General features: G+C 42.2%; 2 protein-coding genes across 12 annotated transcripts in view; both read right to left on the bottom strand.

Moving 5' to 3' along the window:
* Positions 1 to 1936: 1936 nt before the first annotated feature.
* LOC133169066 (potassium channel subfamily K member 16-like) lies at positions 1937 to 7535 on the bottom strand. 2 transcript variants are annotated; one of them, XM_061300933.1, is made up of 10 exons: positions 7388 to 7535; positions 7127 to 7297; positions 6743 to 6968; positions 6113 to 6227; positions 5869 to 6035; positions 5614 to 5782; positions 3582 to 4920; positions 2217 to 2334; positions 2068 to 2150; positions 1937 to 1997 (listed from the first exon to the last, which is right to left on the bottom strand). In XM_061300933.1, exons 2-7 carry the CDS (start codon positions 7183 to 7185, stop codon positions 4712 to 4714), a joined length of 945 nt encoding a protein of 314 aa, XP_061156917.1. In that variant the 5' UTR covers positions 7186 to 7297; positions 7388 to 7535; the 3' UTR covers positions 1937 to 1997; positions 2068 to 2150; positions 2217 to 2334; positions 3582 to 4711. The 2 variants fall into 2 exon arrangements, with proteins under 2 accessions (XP_061156917.1, XP_061156916.1); XM_061300932.1 differs by lacking the exons at positions 1937 to 1997; positions 2068 to 2150; positions 2217 to 2334 and having other exon boundaries at positions 3482 to 4920; positions 6743 to 7535.
* A 697-nt stretch (positions 7536 to 8232) lies between these two features.
* Positions 8233 to 14996, bottom strand: part of kif6 (kinesin family member 6) — a 28644-nt gene continuing 21880 nt past the window's right edge. For 9 of the 10 annotated variants that reach the window (XM_061300920.1, XM_061300924.1, XM_061300919.1 and 6 more), the window contains 7 exons: positions 12413 to 12463; positions 12234 to 12321; positions 12024 to 12159; positions 11427 to 11509; positions 10045 to 10125; positions 9150 to 9261; positions 8233 to 8553 (listed from right to left, as the gene is read on the bottom strand). In XM_061300920.1, the coding sequence (XP_061156904.1) occupies positions 8311 to 8553; positions 9150 to 9261; positions 10045 to 10125; positions 11427 to 11509; positions 12024 to 12159; positions 12234 to 12321; positions 12413 to 12463 (794 nt within the window). In that variant the 3' untranslated portion in view covers positions 8233 to 8310. Of the gene's footprint in view, positions 8554 to 9145; positions 9262 to 10044; positions 10126 to 11426; positions 11510 to 12023; positions 12160 to 12233; positions 12322 to 12412; positions 12464 to 14996 lie in introns of all 10 variants that reach the window. The other variant, XM_061300929.1, reaches the window with a different exon arrangement.

Below are 14996 nucleotides of genomic sequence, written 5' to 3'. Positions count from 1 at the left end.
CATCATCTGTTTTGGGGAACCTATGAAGGCAGGTGGAATCAAATCAATAGAACCATGAAAGTTGCTGACTTACCTCAAGGGTAGAAAAGGTTGGACTTTCCAGTGCAGCGTGCTCCTCTGTTCTACACAAAATAGTTTCATTCAGCGTTTACGGAAACATAAAAGCAAAAAACAAGCCCTCAATGGAAGCTTTTAAGACTTCAAATGACCTTGCTCCTCAGGACTGACACGTGAATGCTGAGGACCCCAAGCACGTTGGTTAATATAGTTGCAAACCAGCTTTGATATGAAACTATGAGACTGTTGCTGCATGTGAATGTTGAGATGCTGCCACAGACTCATAGTAGACAATGGATGGACACATTGCAGCGTACATCTAGTCATGAGTCACTTTAGGAAAATATTCATCTTTTCCCAAACTTTCCATCCCTTTTGCATCGTTGAAACTTTGCATCAGCAGTCCAGCTTCTGCCAGAATATTTCGAGTAGATTCCAGCCAGCCCTTGCTTTCCTTCTCCCTAATGAGTAGTTTGCAGCCACTGTGCTTTTGGCCATGAAATATTATTCTAACAATAGACAGTGAAACCTCAACTCCACCTCGGCCCTCCAGAATTTATGTCATTAACGTTCCATATAGTCGAATAATCTACCTACCGCTTATTTCCCGTGTAACGTGATGAACATTTTTATGGATTCTTTGTAAACTAAGTTAGGTCTCAGTCGACAGGGCCTATCACTCGTGACTGAAATGTGGAAATGAAAAGCACCATTCCCATCACGCATAATGAGTCTTCACTGAACCATGGCAAAACATGCATGTTTGGGTTTTTTTTTCCTTGTGCAATGGTTGCAACCCGGTCACTTTCACTCCCCATAGCCTCCCATAACCAAGCAAAGGAGGGGAGACACAGAACTTTTCTGTCCTCCTCCACTGTTTGGAATTTTGCACACATTATTCTCTCCCTCTTGCACGACTCTATATTTGTGGCCTTTGGCATCTTGTCATTTTCCATTCTGTCGCTCCTTCTGCCCGCCATCTGCCTTTAACATTGCTCCTCCTCGCCGACTTTCGATGAGATAAACAAAACGATGAGAGAGTTTGTACATTGAAAGGCCCACCGTGACCTTTATGAGCATCCAGTAAGTAGAGTACAGCTCATCTTTTATTTCCCCCATGTGGGAAAAGTACACTTACTATTTCAATACAGAAAAGTGAGCGGTGTGTTGAATGTGGATTTTAATGCAGCCGAGTGAAAAAGTGCTTTTGCAATACAATTGCAAAAGGGAAAAGCAATAAAGCTGACGCTCCAGTTTCGCTTCCCTTAGGCGCTGTTTGTATGATACCACCACTTAGTGGAGAGAGAACTTATTACAGCACGGAAAAAGATCTGGATCCAGGGCCTCACTGATGTCGAAATCTATGCAACATATCGAAACGATAAGGTTAAATTAGTGAAATATTTTCATAAATTCACTTACATCATGTCCATATGAATAAGTAAGTCCATTTGCTTGGTACTTTACTGAGTTGAAGGCGTCGGCTTGACCTCATCTTCCTTCCCCTTCCGGCTGTGTGTCGTGCTTCTCCCGTTCCTCCTGCTTGCAACCCCCCCACCGCAGTTTGACATACCTGTTGAACCTCTCCAGGATGTCAATGCAGTGGTTAATGACAAACGCCAACCAGGCCAGGCCGAAGAATATCCAGGAGGCCATGAGGACGTTAAACCACTCGGGGTACACTTTGTCCGGGTTACTATCTGCAAAGAAAGAAACATCCGGTTTTAAAGATGGCGGCAATAAAACCTGACGAGCAATGACTGAGATGTACCAGCCACAAAGTCTCCAAATCCAATGGTGCTCAGGGTGACGAAGCAGTAGTAGATGGCCCGTGAGTAGGTCCAACCTTCATGAAGCTGGAATACCAGCATGGGAACAATGAAGAAGAGGACGGCTCCGGACAGGTAGGACACCGAGTGGACGAAGAAGCGCGAACACCTCTGAGAGGAAAAAAAAAAAAAGAGGAGGTGAGGCGTCAACAACGGGATCATGAAAGAGCTCCTCACCCACCACATTGAGGGGGATGCCAAAAAGGGCGAAGAACACGCAGAAGATCTGACCACTGGTGGATCTGGGACTCATGTTTCCGTAACCTGCAAATAATAAACATATGAAGGTTGCAGAAGATCCCAATTTTTTTTTTGGTTGCCACAACTGACCTATTGTTGTGACCACAGTGGCGGCAAAAACAGCGGAGCTTTTGAATTTCCAAAATCCATCTGCGGTGCTGTTGCTTTTCCAACTCAGGCCCACTTTGGATGCGTCTTGAATAACCTGCTGTTTGACAACAACAGCGGAAAAAACAAAATGCCTGCAGACACAGCATTTTCTTGACGTGCATGTTAGGCTCAAGATACTTCTCTGAACTTTGTGACTTACATAACACACATTGTCAATGTGTGAATTATCATCAGGACGAGCTTCTGATTTATAACTTTAACAATGACGCAATACAACCTCCTCTACGCTTTTGAAAACAGTAGCTTAGTGTGCTGCAAACGATTTTGTTCCGGGGGGGCTTTGACTTTTGTAGGCCTATTTAGCTTCCGGACAACTTTCTGATAACAGCAGCCGACTTTTTACTTGCGCATGAACAATGTAGCCACAGTGATGCGTGAGTCTTTAAGTGTCTCAAGAAAAACTCTTTTTTGGGGGTGAATTTAACCTCTTGCTAGACAAGTTTCCCCAAATAAGATGCTGATTCCCCAAATGATAGGAAGTGAATATTAAAGTGTCACTATGAAAGATGTCTTTAACTTGGCAACTTAGTCTTAGTTTGGCCACGACTGTGAAGGAAAACTGAGAATTGAGAGTAAAACCGTGACACGCAGTTATTCTAGCTGTCGTCGTCACCAAAGCAAAATTTCCTTTGGCGAGGATGTGCGCTAAATAAAACGCACGGATGTGGTGCGCGTTTGGAAGTGAATGATGGTTCAAATGTGGCCCAAGGGCCCAACTGTGAACAGGACACGGTCAGAGCTTTTGGGCCTTTTTAGTGTCACATGCTGTAAATAATAACCGAGCAGCAATCGCGAGAAATTGCGATAATGACACGGCCATTGCAAATGAGTATGATGCCGCGTTAAAATTAAACTCTTTCACAGGCTCACTGGAGCGCATTAAATAAAGCAGCTGTAGAATCAGAGCAAAAAAAAAAAATGTTTTGCATAGCTACAGCCTAAGAGAACATCTGCTGAAGTATTTTAACAGGAGACATGCAGTCTGAAAGCAAATTGTATAAACAGTTATAAAAAAAAAAAAAAAAAGCGGTCAGATGGAAATCAGGTGGTCATGGTCCCCCATTTAAAGCCACGTGGTGATAAACTAGTCTCACCGAGTAGGATCCTTCAAGTATTTGCAGGCGTTACTAGCCTAGTCTTCTTATTCGGAATGATTCCAGCAGTTCTCACATGACTTTCAACAACTTGTCTATTTTAGTTGATTCTATGTGCGCTCATTCAACGATTCCCTCCACCGTCTATCGGGTATTCCCCGAACTGTGCCCCATTAGCCATGTTCCTTACCTGAACCACCTCCTCAAGACCGCCTCGGTCCAGACATGGGTAGGTCAACAGCAGCTTCTGTTTGTTTATCAATAAAAGACCGATGTCCGTCTCCCCGAGATGGCCCTCCAACTTCCAAAATAGCACCTCTCCACGTAGAAGACATAAACCATCCCCACACCCGGGCCAAATTGAACATTTCTTTTATTCCCATCTGGGTTCCCTGGGCATGAAACTCCAGATAGCCTGTGGACAACAAGGCATGACTTGCCTGCATAAATGTAAAGTCAAATCAAACTCCGCCCGTGCTACAATCACAACAGAGTTCTGTCATGCAAATTTGGAGCAAGACACAGGCCTGACCAAAGTCAACACCAGACCACAAAGTGAGCCTAGCGTCCATTTTATGACCAAACTCTAAAAGAAGACAGCTCAAAGGCACTTTTTTTCCCCGGGGCCACTTGTGCATGTAATGTGCTCTCAGGCTACCTCACATCCTGATTAATGTGTTTGCTTTAGATAGCCCAAACACGCTCTATTCAGCGGAGTTTTCCGTCAGCACACAAACACAGATGTTGACTCATGTTAATGCATATACACAGTGGATATACAAAGTCGACGCTGTTCAAACGGCAGGCTTTTGAGCCATAAAAAAAAAAGAAGATTGAGATCAATCATTCGGAATTTGAGCCGCTCCATTAATGCGACATATAGTAACCTGTACAGGTCAATTGAGGGGAAAATGTCATCTTTTCCGCTTGATTGGATGGATCAAACTTGTAAGAATTTATTTTTTCAAGTCTTTCGAGTTCCTACAATAAACAGTACATACAGGAAGAATGGAACGTAAACACTTTCAGTCTATCAGAATAATGACACCATTCAATTCCAAACCTCCTTCGGCTCAAATGTTTGTCGTGTGGGATGACTCCGTATGGCTTATTGAGGTAGACTTGTGAAAGAGAAGCAAAAATGGATGCAAAGAGAAAAACGTACAATGTCGAAAGTGGAGAATGATTTTCGGTGGCGACAGCAGCAATGCATGCTACGTAAAAAGTATGGAATGTAAAATGAATGATCAAACAAAACACGTATTTCAAATCCACGACATTACATTTGAAGATTCCGACCTAGCTCGACCCGACATGTTATCAAATCTTTGAGGCGTCTTCCAGTTTGTTGGATGACACATTGTCCTCCTCTTGTTGTTTCTTAAAGCTTGGATGAGTCAAGCTGATCACATGAGCCATTATTCTTGATCCCATGCTGAGGATAAGAGCCAGCCAGGCCAAGGCAAAGATGATCCATATGCCCGCCAGGCTACGGTACAGAGAGATGTACTCCTTGCCTGGATCGGTCCCTGTACGAGTAGACATACTTTCATTGAAGAGTTCCTGGTACTCACTAACTCCAAATCAAATAAGGAAAGCCATGAGTTTGGCCATTTTATGCTTGCTTATCTTGATGGCACACTGGCTTTTAATAACAACACGAGTGTCTATGTGTGTCATCGGCATGGCAACTGTCAACAGTACAAAATATGTCAAATGTAATATTCATCGTAGTTGGAGTAGTCTATAGTACTAGTAATAATGTCTTTAGTTTGAGACTCAAACTGCCTACTTTGTGTAGACAGCAAGAACCCTGGAGACGGCATTAGCACGTTTTATTTTTTGCTGCGATTTATAATCCAATCAGATCTGATTTACCGTAATTTTCCGACTATAAGTCACACCGGAGTATAAATTGCACCAGCCATAAAATGCCCCAAAAAGTGAAAAAAAAAACATATATATGTATATAAGTCCCTCCTGAGTATAAGTCGCCCCCCCACCCAAACTATGAAAAAAGCCGCGACTTATAGTCCGAAAATTACGGTAGTTCACACTGGATTTCAAGAACACAGAGTAAGCTCGATTAAGATTTTACGAGAAGGTCCGGTGAGATTTGAACAACAACGGATGAGAACGGTGAGTGTCTTTTGGAAAACCTTCCCCGTAGCTCGAGATGTTTTATGCAAACATTTCATGCTTCTTTTGCACTTTCTACTCACCCACAACATAATCTCCAAAGCCAATGGTGCTGAGGGTAATGAAAGCAAAGTAAAAGCCTTCACCAAATGTCCAGCCTTCCACGTAACTGAACAGCAGGGGAGGAATGACCAGGAACAGCAGACTACCAGTGATGAAGAAGGAGCTCACTGCCAAGGCCTCAACAGTTTGCTACGGAGGTGCACAGCAAAGCCATCCTTGAATATTTCACCATCAGACATGACACTCCAGGATGTCCTATTTTTCATTTTTCTTACCTTGTGTGGAACTACAGACACCATGCCTTTCTCCAGATGGCCCAAGTGAATGGTGAGACATTTTCCCAGCTGTTTGAGGAAGGCCAAGTTGAGCGGGATGCCGCACAGCGCATAAAAAACACAGAACACCTGACCGGACACGGTGCTGGGAGACAGGTTGCCATAACCTGTCAATCAAGGGAGGAATTGTCATTCAGCACAGGTCGGACGGAGATCAAACCATTCTCCAGCGAGGATCTCTCACCTATAGTTGTGACCACAGTGCCGGCAAAAAAGAAGGCACTGCTGAAATCCCAATTACTGGGGTTAGTCGAATTGCCAGAGGGATTCACGCCCCTCTCCCAGGCTTCTAAAATCACCTGTGAATCAATTCACACATTTTTTTGTTTTAATCAGAAGAAGAAATTGCAGTTTCCTTATAAATTCCATGTCAAGATGAAGGATTATAATGAGTTAAATGAACTGATTCATATTTATGGCATCATATTAATAAATGTTTGTGCTTGCGCCTTGCTCAAATACACCAAAATGGTATTAAACCACCTTGCTCTGAAAAATAAATGGAAGGTATCAATCAGATTTCCAAAATCAATTTAGTTCTACAAACAAGTACAAGACAAACACAGTAAAAGCCTGACAAGATTGATCGATTGTTATTTTATTAGGTCGGCCAGTCAACCGCTAAGTATTTTATGAGCCTGTACTTCACCCTTTAATGATATTGATGTTTTGCTTTTTCTACCATTGCAAATTGACTCAACGATTAAAACAGACAAGCTGTTGACAGTCTTACAGCTCCACCAAGCTGTCTGTTTCCCATCACACTTTTGCTCCGCGGCAGATCAACAAGACAGTTAGAAAATACAAGCCAAACCTGAACAAACTTCTCCAAAGCCGGTCCGTCCAGGCAGGTGTAATTTGCCAAGAAATTCAACTTCTCCAGTTGGAAGTGGTTCCGATTGTTGCTCTCGGCCTCTCGTTCCAGAATCTGGAAAATGATGGCTCCAAACAGCAAGTAGGTGAGATGGGCCAGAGCCAAAAGTACCGTCCAGCTCACTTTGACACGCACCAGCTGAATCCTCGCCATCGAAACGTTTCCCCTAAGCCGCAATGGACGCGCAGGCTGCTGATGGGATTGAGACTTAAAAACATGAAAGGCCTTACGTAGACGGCAAAGATCAGCAGCATCTTTGGACATATCCCACGGAGAGTGCTGCCATGATTGTAAAAAGCAAAACAAAAAGTATATTCTTCGTACCTGTCCTTCAGTAAAGCTGCATCTCGTGACCAGTGGATTGCCCTCCAAAGCTGGAGCATCCCTACTCACTGCTCCTCCTCTGATTGGCCAGAAAAGCCCAGTATCTGCTCGGACATGATTTATGTGTCGCTCGGGCGATGACTAAACACCTCTTCTCCATTAGGGCGACATCTGGACACACACACACACACAGACAACCGTTTCAACCGTTTCTACTAATAAGGAAGCATCTTGGCTGTAGAACAAAAGTTAATATTTCACCTGACTGCTGCTAGAGCGGGGCGCTGGAAGGACACAGACAAGTCGAGTGGAAAGCCAGACATCATATAAATCCGCCGCAAATGATTTAACACCCTAGTGGAAATTGTCAAAATAATACAGACTGCCAGCTTGACACGTGTCAAAGGGGAGTCATTTGAAATATCATTAAGTCTGAAAGCTTCAGTTTTTTTTGCTAACCAGATGCCTGCATGACGCTTTTACCAGATTGAGAAGGCCTTTGTGTTTATGGATGAATGGGGGGGGGGGGGGGGGATATTTTGGACTGAGCAAGCCATAATGCGATGAGTTGAAAGATGCTTCAAGATGGATTTCTTTAAAATGCATCAAACAAATCAGCTATGAATAAATGCGAGTCTTTAGTTGAAAAAACACACGTCACGACTGGAAGAAGACTCGGTCTTTCTCGGAGGCAACTCTGACACCCGGATGCAAATTGTGCAGCCGCTTCATCTGTCAAACAAATCAATGCAAAGGCATCCAAACAAAGTGCTCCCACTTGGTTGTTCTCTGTTTGGGGGTGAGGGGACGGTCTTGCCTTGATTTTGATGAGCCGCAGATGCTGACAGAGGCAATGAATCAGTCAGGAGCTTTCAGGCAACCGGATGGGATGAATCTGCGGGATGGACTTTGCATTCATGGAGTCAAGTCAAAGGATAAATAGCACAAGCGGGTCTAGTTCATACCTGTCAGTCGGCTCAGAGAACTTTTATGCCGACTACTATGAAGGAGGCAGTCCAACTGTTTGTTAAACACCCTGTCACATTGGTTACGATGATTATTTATACAAGATTCACAAAAGACCTAACAAGAGTTTTAACTTGGCAAGGATTTTAAAAAAAGACTTTAATACTTGGCAGCTACTTATATTTACAGCTACATATTGACACTCAAGATGTTACAAGTCATGACGTACTCAAGTCAGCTGGCTTCCTCTTGTTGTCTCCCCTCTCATATCTTAAAACAACATTTGCTCCTATCAAATGGATGACGAGGGCTTTTATTTCTATTCTGCCGCTGCTCATTAAGTGTGCTGGTCGTGACACGGGCAAGATGAGTGTAGTGATGCGTCCCTTTATTCCTTTATGACAATTTGACGTCTCATGGGGTTTCCTTCCAAACGACTTGAGGTCAGTTCTGAAGAGAGCCTGGAAAACACAAGTCACATATCGTACCTCTTTTTAGGGAAAGTGTTGTTCAACCCATTTGGAAACCGGATCCTTCATCTCATTTGCTTCTGATGGATAAAAACCAATACCATGGTGATAAAATAACCCCAGAAATGAAGTTGCTGTCAAAGCACAATCACCATGACCACAAGCATGCAAATGAGCCTTTTGTCACCCCCAAAAAATAGACAGTGGAAGGACGTGGGAACATCTCCTGGAAAAACCATGACAATAAAAAAACAATTTTTATGCTCAATCGGTCAAGTTGAAGGATTTACTAAAATGACACAAAAGATAACAGGAAGATGCACAAATCGTATGATTTTTAGACCCATAATGCGGCACTGGCAGGAAAAAAAAAATATTCAGCTCATTTGTGGTCTCTAATCAGGCAGGAGATATGTGCCGGAACAGTCCCGACAACAGGCTCGGTCGGGAAAAGACTCATTCCTGCTTCCTCTAGAGGGCAGTATTGATTGTTAATTAATATTCAAATCATTGATCATTTCCTCGTAGCGGGCACATCAATGTGGTTGGGAATCAACACGACCTCAGTGCGTTTGTGTATGACCTGCCCTGTTGAGGAGGTTTTGCCGGGCTCTGATGAAGGCCAGGATGTCTGCATCCGTTTGCTTGTCTCCAGTCCGGGGGATAGAAGATGGGGCGAGAGAAGACTTGGAAAGGGCCCTGGAACGCAAAGGCAAAGCTTAATGTGGCTGAACAATATCTGTATTTGTTTATTAATTAATCTACAACTCTTCAAGATCAAGTATGTATCATGTATCTGCACTGTGCAGCCATAACTATCTTTTATTCAATAAAAACATTGCGGCATACATTCAGTCAGCTATAACTTTCCAAATGCGTATGATTATATTAAGGGGCAAGATTTTAAAAGCCTTTCGCTCAATTTAGTTCTTGCCTCCATCCATCCATCCATTTTCTTTCCCGCTGATCCTCATTATGGTTGGGGGTTGTTCTTTTTCCAAAAGTTAGAAATATTATATGTGATGGAATTTCTATAGAAAACAAATCTTGGAGGCAATGGAATATTGCTTTAGAGGCTAAAAGAGGGCTTACCTCCAACATTTGTGGCATGTTACACCTGGGTGTTACTATGGTTGCGTGAATAAATGTCAGATTAAACACAGCAAAGTGGCTCTGCAGCCGTAGTTTCTCCTGATTGCCACTTTAAATGGGTCTGCATAATGAACGCATCCTTGAGCTTGCATTGTGAAGCAACTGCTGTGACGCTTTAAATGCACCGTCAAAATGGAATCAGATGACCTTCTGACCTTTCCTTTGCTGAATCTATAGAGTGGGATTGATTACTGCTGTGTGAATGTTTGTCTGTCTCTGTGGTTTTCGGGTGACAGATTAAAGGGTGTCATCTGTCCTCGTAAAAGGAAACATAGAACTGGAATATGATTTTAGAAATATTTTGCAAGAATTTAAGAAGGAATAGTTTACTTCCACTCTGGTGACGAACTGAAGTCCGCCGCTGGTTCCTCTTGCAGCGTATTGGAGCATGCTGGCTTGGGAATGAGGGTTCTAAAATGGAAAGACATTTGAAAATTCCATTCAAAAGACAAATTAGTGAGGACAAGATGGTTTGACGCTTCCAACATGTAAATACTAGCTGGATACTGAACTAAATAGCACTGTTGTATATTAAAACAAACATGAAATATTGAATACTAATAACTGAAAGATTTTGAAAGGAGAATTAAAAAAATGAGAGCGACGAATATGGTTGTTATTATAGACTGGAAGGATGCTAATTATTACAACAAAGCATTGTTGTCAGTATCAGCCTACCCCCTGTTTTTTTTTTCTCTCATCAAAAGCCAATTAATATCCCATGTTGAAAATATGCAGAGCTTGAAAAGATGCTTTGCGTGACTGCAAACATACACACATGGGCAAAATTGTTGCTCTGCTAATCACCCCCACAGATATAAAATATGCAGAATAAATGAATAAAATATTAAACTTAACCAATAATAGATGCTTTTCAAGTGTGGTATTTAAAAAAAAAAAAAAAAACATAGGCTCGTTGGCACCCTCGACGTTCATTCCACAACCTTTTGAGGCAATCAAGATTTTTGTAACTGTCACTTCTCAACAGGTTGTGTCAGGTTTGAAGACTTCTTTCTCCTCCACGGTCTGTTTCTGCTCTTTTCACAGATGTTGAATAGAATTTAAATCAACGCACATTTCTTCCTAGGAGACCTTGATGGTCTTGAGATTTCATTGTGCCCTGTACATCTCGTGCCAGATGCAGCAAAGTCGTCCCAGAACATAACACAACCGTTTCCATGTTTCACAGGAGGGGTATTGTTCTTTTCTTGGTATGCTTCATTTTTGTGTGAGTTGATGCGCCTTGCCAAAATGTCCCAGTTTTCTCATCTGTCAATAGGAAATTTTAAGTGCCCTTAGAGGCCACGATTGATGTGCATAAATGTGTAAAAGCTTTGTGGCTTGTCATCATGCCGCTTGGCAAATTCTGCTCTCGCTTTTTACTTTTTACTTTTGCTAGTGATTTTTGTGACCACTGTGTTTTTAAATTTAAAAATGTTCCATTCATCCATCCAACTTATCTCCGGGGATCATTGGGACAAAAACCAAACATGAGAAAGTGACAGCTCATGGAGGGTCATTGAAGGCAAGGTGTAAAATGCATCAAAGGCAATTTAAAGTCACTTTTGATAGCGGAACCCAGAATAAAAAGACCATATGACAGCTTATCGTATTTTCTGCACGACAAATAAAAACGGACCTGGGACGCCGCTATAAAAGCTGCTATAGAAGATCATAAACATGGATTTAAGAGATGAACGAAAGAAACTCACTCAAAGTCCGGAGTGCCAGGTGAGGATGAGGGCGAGGCTCCATGCAGGATTTTTGTGTGACCTCTGGCTTCATCTTTCGACTCCTGTAGATCATGTCACATGTCACGGAGAGAATTTATGAGCGGAAACGTCACTGGCTTTGATGACTATTTCAAATTCACATCCATAAACAAGGTGTTTTTCAATCTCTATTATTCACTGTGAATTCTTACAATCACACGACTTTCAAGCCTGATATCAGAAACAGACAGCCGAATGAATAAAAGCATTTTTTTTTTCTTCATATTAATTCAACATAAATCCTACAGTGAACGCATAATCATTCTGGAATACTTTTCTGTGAAAAATGATGAATAACCAAGGACCCTTCTTGTATGATGTTGAACAGTGGTTGTAAGGGTCACACTGGTGCAATAAAGGCCTCCAAAGTCAGGGACATGTGCATATCAACTTACATGCACTTAAATGTCCTCAGAGGCCACGATTGATGTTTTAGAAAAAAACACATTTAAGGCCCTCTGGAGTAGTTTTGAGATTTAACCATTATGTTTACGTGGTCTTTCCAGATGGGTAGAGAAGAGCGATGAGCTCAGTCACCTGCACATTGGAAGCTTCCTCGTTCCACCACTTCTGGAAGTCCTTGTGGAGTTTGACCTTGGCCCTCTCCAACAACAGTTGCAGGTGTTCCATCTCTGTTCTCAATGCTTTCAAGCGGCAAGCTGTGCTCTTGTAACTGATGGAAGATAGGAGTAGTACAACATATGTTGCATTAGCGCCACTAATGGAGTTAAGTTGAATGCAGCTCACATCTTTTTTTCTTGCTCAATGTGTTCCCGCAGGTTTTCCTCTACTGGGTCCACCTCCGCACCAACGTCTTTGTGATTTCCAATCACACCTAGTGCGGAAAGAAAAATGTCAGCATTGAAGATCTGATGCATCTGAAGATATGCGAAACATTCTTCTGGGTTGATGCGGAACCAACATACCGTAAGCGGCTCTCTGTCTTCGACGCACCTCCAACCCCTTCTTGAATTCATCTGACAAAGTGAGATGGGCAAAAAAATGTCATTTTTCATTTGGAATCTATAGAATCCTAAACGACATGAAATCCTTTCGCGACAAAATACATATTCATTGTTCTGTCATGCTAATCCACAGCAGGAAAAGGTAGCCGATTGCTTTTCCTACTTGCTGTTGCCATTCCATCAAAAATGATTCTCCAGACGCAGCACCAGAGACTGCTGCGGTTTTGTCCATTCGCTTGACCACAATTTGCAGGTCTGCTTTATAGATGTCGACCATGCCTGTCCAGAGACAAGCTGCATTCGTGCGTGCACCTACAGTAGGCTACATGATGAGGATTACCAGGCTGCTTTTATGCAAGACTCATTTATTCTGAGAGGTGAGCCCAGGGTTATGTCTGCTTTTTTGTAACGCTCTGCTTCCAGATGCCAAAGCCACCAAGACACTGACCAAAGGTGCCATCACTCCAAGCTGTCATATGGGTGTGTTTCCATGTCGAGTGTCAAAATAAACAAGAAGGAAGATATCCAGAAGATAAAAAAAAAATCTCATTGGAAAAAATGATGTATGGACATGCTTACAATGGTGCTGCGACCACAGCCTTCCGATTTGTGTATGGAAGCAATGAGAAGTGAATTCACGACTGAGCCAAGACTCACCGCTGCTTTGAATGAACCGTCTCAAACGTGAAAACATTCACCGCTGATAGGATCAATGGCCAAATTCCCATGAAATGAGAGGAACCAAAGAGCTTCTGAAAGTGACGCGGGAAAAAAAATATTCTTCTGCATATCTTTGTCGTTTTGACGACAAAGGGAAGATGTGAGCGAGAGGGCAAGCATCATCCAAAAGCCTATTTAGATAATTGCCTCACTTGTGGGACCAACACAGATGGCCAAGTCATCTTTTCGTCATACTCTGTGCCAATAATTAAAAGCTTGAATTCCTCGAATGAAAAGATTCGATTTCATACGCGAGTGACGTCTCGGAGCCGCAACTGTTGAGTAAATGTTAACCGACTGAACTCAATCATGATTAGCAACACCGGGGTATAAACAATATCAAGCGGAAAGGAAGCAATTTCAGCTTCAGATGAAATGAAATGGACAGTATATCAGATAGCGAGACAAGTAAATGACCCAGGCAATTATGTGTAGGAGTGAAAGCTTTTTAAGGTATTGGATGGCAGGATCTTCTGCGGTGAGTTTCTATTACAATCCCCCAAGTCTCGGACATGTAGACTGCGCATTTGTTAAGCGATCCCGCAGCCAGTTGAAGTGCAACTTGTTGGGGGTGTGAGTTTGATCGGGGCTACCTTTAAACTATCCAGCAGGATGGAAACCACGTGCTGGCCAAATTCGTTCTTTCGGGCATCCCACCTTTTTCCTTTTCTTTCTATGAGTCACATGTTACACCTTTAGTGGTACCAGCAGTGGTTAACTTTGTATTACAGTTGTAAAAGTTTACATTGAGATGTGTGGGAAAAACACATCCGGGATTTTTCCAGTTACAATAATAATTATAAAATCTGTACAGTTAATAGAGGTTTTATGATTATAAATTGTCCCTATTTTTTTCCATTTATGTCATGGGGGAAAAACTTTTCCAAACACAGACAAATGAACAATTAACCGCTCTGACTACATCGGCGGCTATGCAAATGATTAACTCCAGCTCATACATTGCGGAAAGTAAAAGGATCCAGTTAGGCTATGGTGGGATTTAAAAAGTCAAAGTTACAGTCAGTCAACTCAAAGTCAGTTCATAAATCAGGAAATGAAATGACGCCAAGAGATGCGAGGACAACCAAGACACGACAATTTGTGACATATCAGAAATCAAAGATTCATTTCCTCCATTGTACATGCATCCCCAAAGCCCCATGCTATTTCCTCACAAGTCATGTTGTGGATGGAAAACAACAATTTCCAGTTTAATGATTTGTCAGTTGCTTGTTAAATATGATAAATGTTATCCGGTTTCTGTGTGTGTTGATTTAAGTGCATTTAAAAAAAACATCAATAGCCTGTTATAGGTTGTAATTTCAAATCCTCAACCCAGATATTTAAACCATCAAATGTTAAGTGTTTAAAATGAATGAATTGCTCTTTCCACAGCATTGGGCACACAATCTGTGCTTTCATTGGACTGATGTGTAAGCAGGTGATAATGGCTCCATGAGCAGTGCTCATGTTGGATCTAATGAAAAGTAGATACAAAGAACCTATATGCTTTCCATATTTCTACCCTTAAAGCAAAGGAGAATGAAATACAAAGTAGCATATGCTGGACATAGGAATGTGATGCATCAATATTATCCTTCACGTCTGCTGCCGAAATGAAGAGTTCCTGTCCGTATCCTGCTGCCATGCATACTGTTCAATATGTGCACCAAGGATGGTTCAAAATAAATATATGTCTGAGCGCTTTTTTGGACCCAAGGCCTCAGAGCATACGCTCCTTTGCCGAGTCTCCATTCCACAAGCGGACAAAGTGGCCAAGAATAATCCTGTAAACCAAGGAAATGTTTGGACAAAAGTCTGCAGA

Source organism: Syngnathus typhle, linkage group LG16, assembly GCF_033458585.1.
Source record: "Syngnathus typhle isolate RoL2023-S1 ecotype Sweden linkage group LG16, RoL_Styp_1.0, whole genome shotgun sequence".
Taxonomy (NCBI): Eukaryota; Metazoa; Chordata; class Actinopteri; order Syngnathiformes; family Syngnathidae; genus Syngnathus; species Syngnathus typhle.
Note: the sequence above shows the minus strand (reverse complement) of the source record. Positions and strands in the feature narration are given on the sequence as shown.